The sequence below is a fragment of the Aplysia californica genome, unplaced genomic scaffold, assembly GCF_000002075.1.
Source record: "Aplysia californica isolate F4 #8 unplaced genomic scaffold, AplCal3.0 scaffold00062, whole genome shotgun sequence".
In the NCBI taxonomy this organism is placed as follows: Eukaryota; Metazoa; Mollusca; class Gastropoda; order Aplysiida; family Aplysiidae; genus Aplysia; species Aplysia californica.
The window spans coordinates 1,791,672-1,794,501 of record NW_004797332.1 but is presented as its reverse complement, the minus strand read 5'-3'; the positions used below and the strand labels follow the sequence as shown (position 1 = coordinate 1,794,501).

The window sequence follows — 2,830 nt, the reverse complement described above, 5'->3', positions numbered from 1 at the left end:
TGGTATCGTATGGTATGGTATGGTATGGTATGGTATGGTATGGTATGGTATGGTATGGTATGGTATGGTATGGTATGGTATGGTATGGTATGGTATGGCATAAAGCATTTTGCCATCTTCATAACTAGATTAGAGAACGATATTAAGGAAACAATGTGTCCTGCACGCTGATATGACCTCAAGCAGTAGCGAGCGCCGTAAAAAAATTACCAAAACATATTATACTATACTACCGTATTAAGGTATAACATGTATTTTGCTTAAAGAATTATATTTAGAAGCTCCCATGCCATGGGCCAAATACCTCGTGATTGTGGATTTGTTGGTGATGATGAGGCCCCTGAAAATGAGTTTTGTCATGGTTGCCCAAAATGTTACAGGCAAGCAAGGGCATACGAATTGAATATGGTTTTGTCCAGGAAATATTAAATGACCATACATCAATTTTTATTGAATAATATGCAGACTGACGGGTGGCAAGTTTGCGAATTTTTTTTTTTTTTTTTGCTTTCATGTTGTTGTTTTTATTATATATATTTTTGTTGATTTGTTTTGTTTTGTTTTGTTATGTTTTGTTTGTTTTTTTGTGTTGTTGATGTTATTGTTGTTTGTTTGTTGTTGTTGTTTTTTGTGCTGTGCTTAAAGAAAGTTGTAGGCTGCTTCCATAAGAACTTTCAGAGATCATAAAAAATATTGTTTTGTTGTTGTTTTTTTAAACATTTTATCTCGTAACGTTTGAAACATTATGATTGTTTCATTACCATTTTTTCTTGAAGAGATGTGTTGACATTTGTACGAACAAACAATGTGATAAAGAGGACACGTACGATGCTTTCCAACTCTATTTTATGTTCTTTTGTTATTTTTCATATTTTGACTGGTGCATGCACGTGTACATGGATTATGTTTTCTGTAACATTTAAAAAACATAGAACACTTGCCTAACGTTATTTCAGTTTACAAAGGAACCAAACAAGCTCTGGTTTCAGCTCTTTGTAACAAAACTATACACATCAAAGATGTACTGAGTACATTTTCAAGCTCGCTACATCAGAATAACAAAGTTCTATCTGACACTGTTGGCCGTTTTGAGTTATTGAGACCATGAGGTCAGAAACCAAATGTTCTATCTCCTCTACCAAGATCGTAAGATTATTCGGAGACGTAATCAAGATATTTAAAGAATTGCGATTTTAAAAAAGCTTGACATGTGAAAAAATTCAAACTCCAGATTTCTCAAAACTAAATCTAGATGTGGATCTTCTGAGCGAATAGAACTTCGTAATTCTCTAAATAAATTTGATGTCAGTCCTACCAACAATTTAAGGCTTCAAGAGAATTTTCCACACACACACACACACACACACAGGTGGTGTGTCTTGGTCTTGTCTTGATGTGCTTTAAGGCCTGTCATCTGTGACCTACGCTATAGCCTACCCCGAACAAAGACAGAGTGGTGAACAACAAGAAAATCATGCTCTTTTCCAAAGCCTTAAAAGAAAACCGAATTCCTGCAAATTAACAGAATCCCTGCCAATTGAGGGAAAGATCGATAGGCTATTATATTCATTAAGACAATGCTTCAAGACAGAACCACCTTTAATATCTTCAAAGTAAGTAGATCTAGTCGGCGACAGCTTGATTTACACCCAGCTAAGAAAGAATAATGTCGTGGTATTCTCAGTCTTAGCCTACGGTTATCAACATAAATTGACTAATGGGGGCAAAAGAGAGGTCCGTTTACCCCAGAAAACCGCCGCAGGCATAAACGGGTTGGGGGCTCGAAACTTGATATCGTTACAAGCTCATAATTGCTTTAGAAATAGACGAGAATCAGAATAAATAGCCGGTAAGACGCGAGTTTGTTCCATCTGGAGGGGAGGACCTGGCTCTGACACTCGGACGCTAGAGTCGACGCGGATTAAAATTAAATAGCGCTCGCTTTGACAAACCTGTTATTTTACTTTTTTTTTTGGTAACATTAATTTTGTGTGTCTAATTTTTGAGACCACAGATCACGTTATTATTACAGATGTTACATGTACTTTGCTCTTTTTGTTCCCGTTGTCTGGCCGTTAACGACGGCTCGGTTCGACAACAAGCTTAATTCTATTCGCAGAGAAAAAACTCAAAAGCAATAGCAATAAGGAAAAAATAATATAAAACAAACAGAGATACAGCCAGAGTGGCCACTATAAAATGTTTGGCCGTTTGTTTCAACAACTGACTTTTCTTTGTGGCAGGTATTTCATACTGAACAATTAATGTTTGATCTGAAATCTTTAACCAACTATTGCATTTTTCTACGTATATCGACTAAGCTTTCCATACGGGGTTTTTCTTACGATTAACATGAATAACAGCAGCAACACTACTAGTCTTCTTCAAGAAGCTCAAGCCAGTGGGTTGTTAAACGAGCGGGTGTGCTCAATACTCCTCTTTCTCAACTGGTCTGTTCTTTGCGCCATCATCGCCGTCTTTGGCATTGTTGCAAACATCATCAACATCATCGTCTTCATCAAGATGGGCGTCCGAGGCACGGCGGTGAACCTCTCCTTATTGTGCTTATCCGTGGCTGACCTTGGCAGCCTTCTCCTATTGGCCTGGATTTCTTTGGCGTCCAACCCTTTATTCACGTCACTGGATCTGCCATTTATTCCCCTCAACGTGGCGTATGTCACTGGCGGCTGGCCTCGCTTGTGTTTTGTCAGGTAGGCCTATGTGAGAATAGGCTGCATGTGTGACTTCTGCTTTTTCTGTATTTCTAGCACTTTATATGCGTTCACAACGTGATCATATGGTATGGTACGGTACGGTATGGTATGGTATG

At 38.1% G+C, this 2,830-nt stretch overlaps 1 protein-coding gene across 1 annotated transcript in view; it reads left to right on the top strand.

The window, feature by feature from the left end:
* The first annotated feature begins 2,352 nt into the window (after positions 1 to 2,352).
* The window catches only part of LOC101850403 (platelet-activating factor receptor-like), a 1,400-nt gene continuing 922 nt past the window's right edge, over positions 2,353 to 2,830 (top strand). Inside the window, exon 1 of the mRNA XM_005093399.1 lies at positions 2,353 to 2,711. Coding sequence (XP_005093456.1) covers positions 2,353 to 2,711 — 359 coding nt within the window. The remainder of the gene's footprint in view (positions 2,712 to 2,830) is intronic.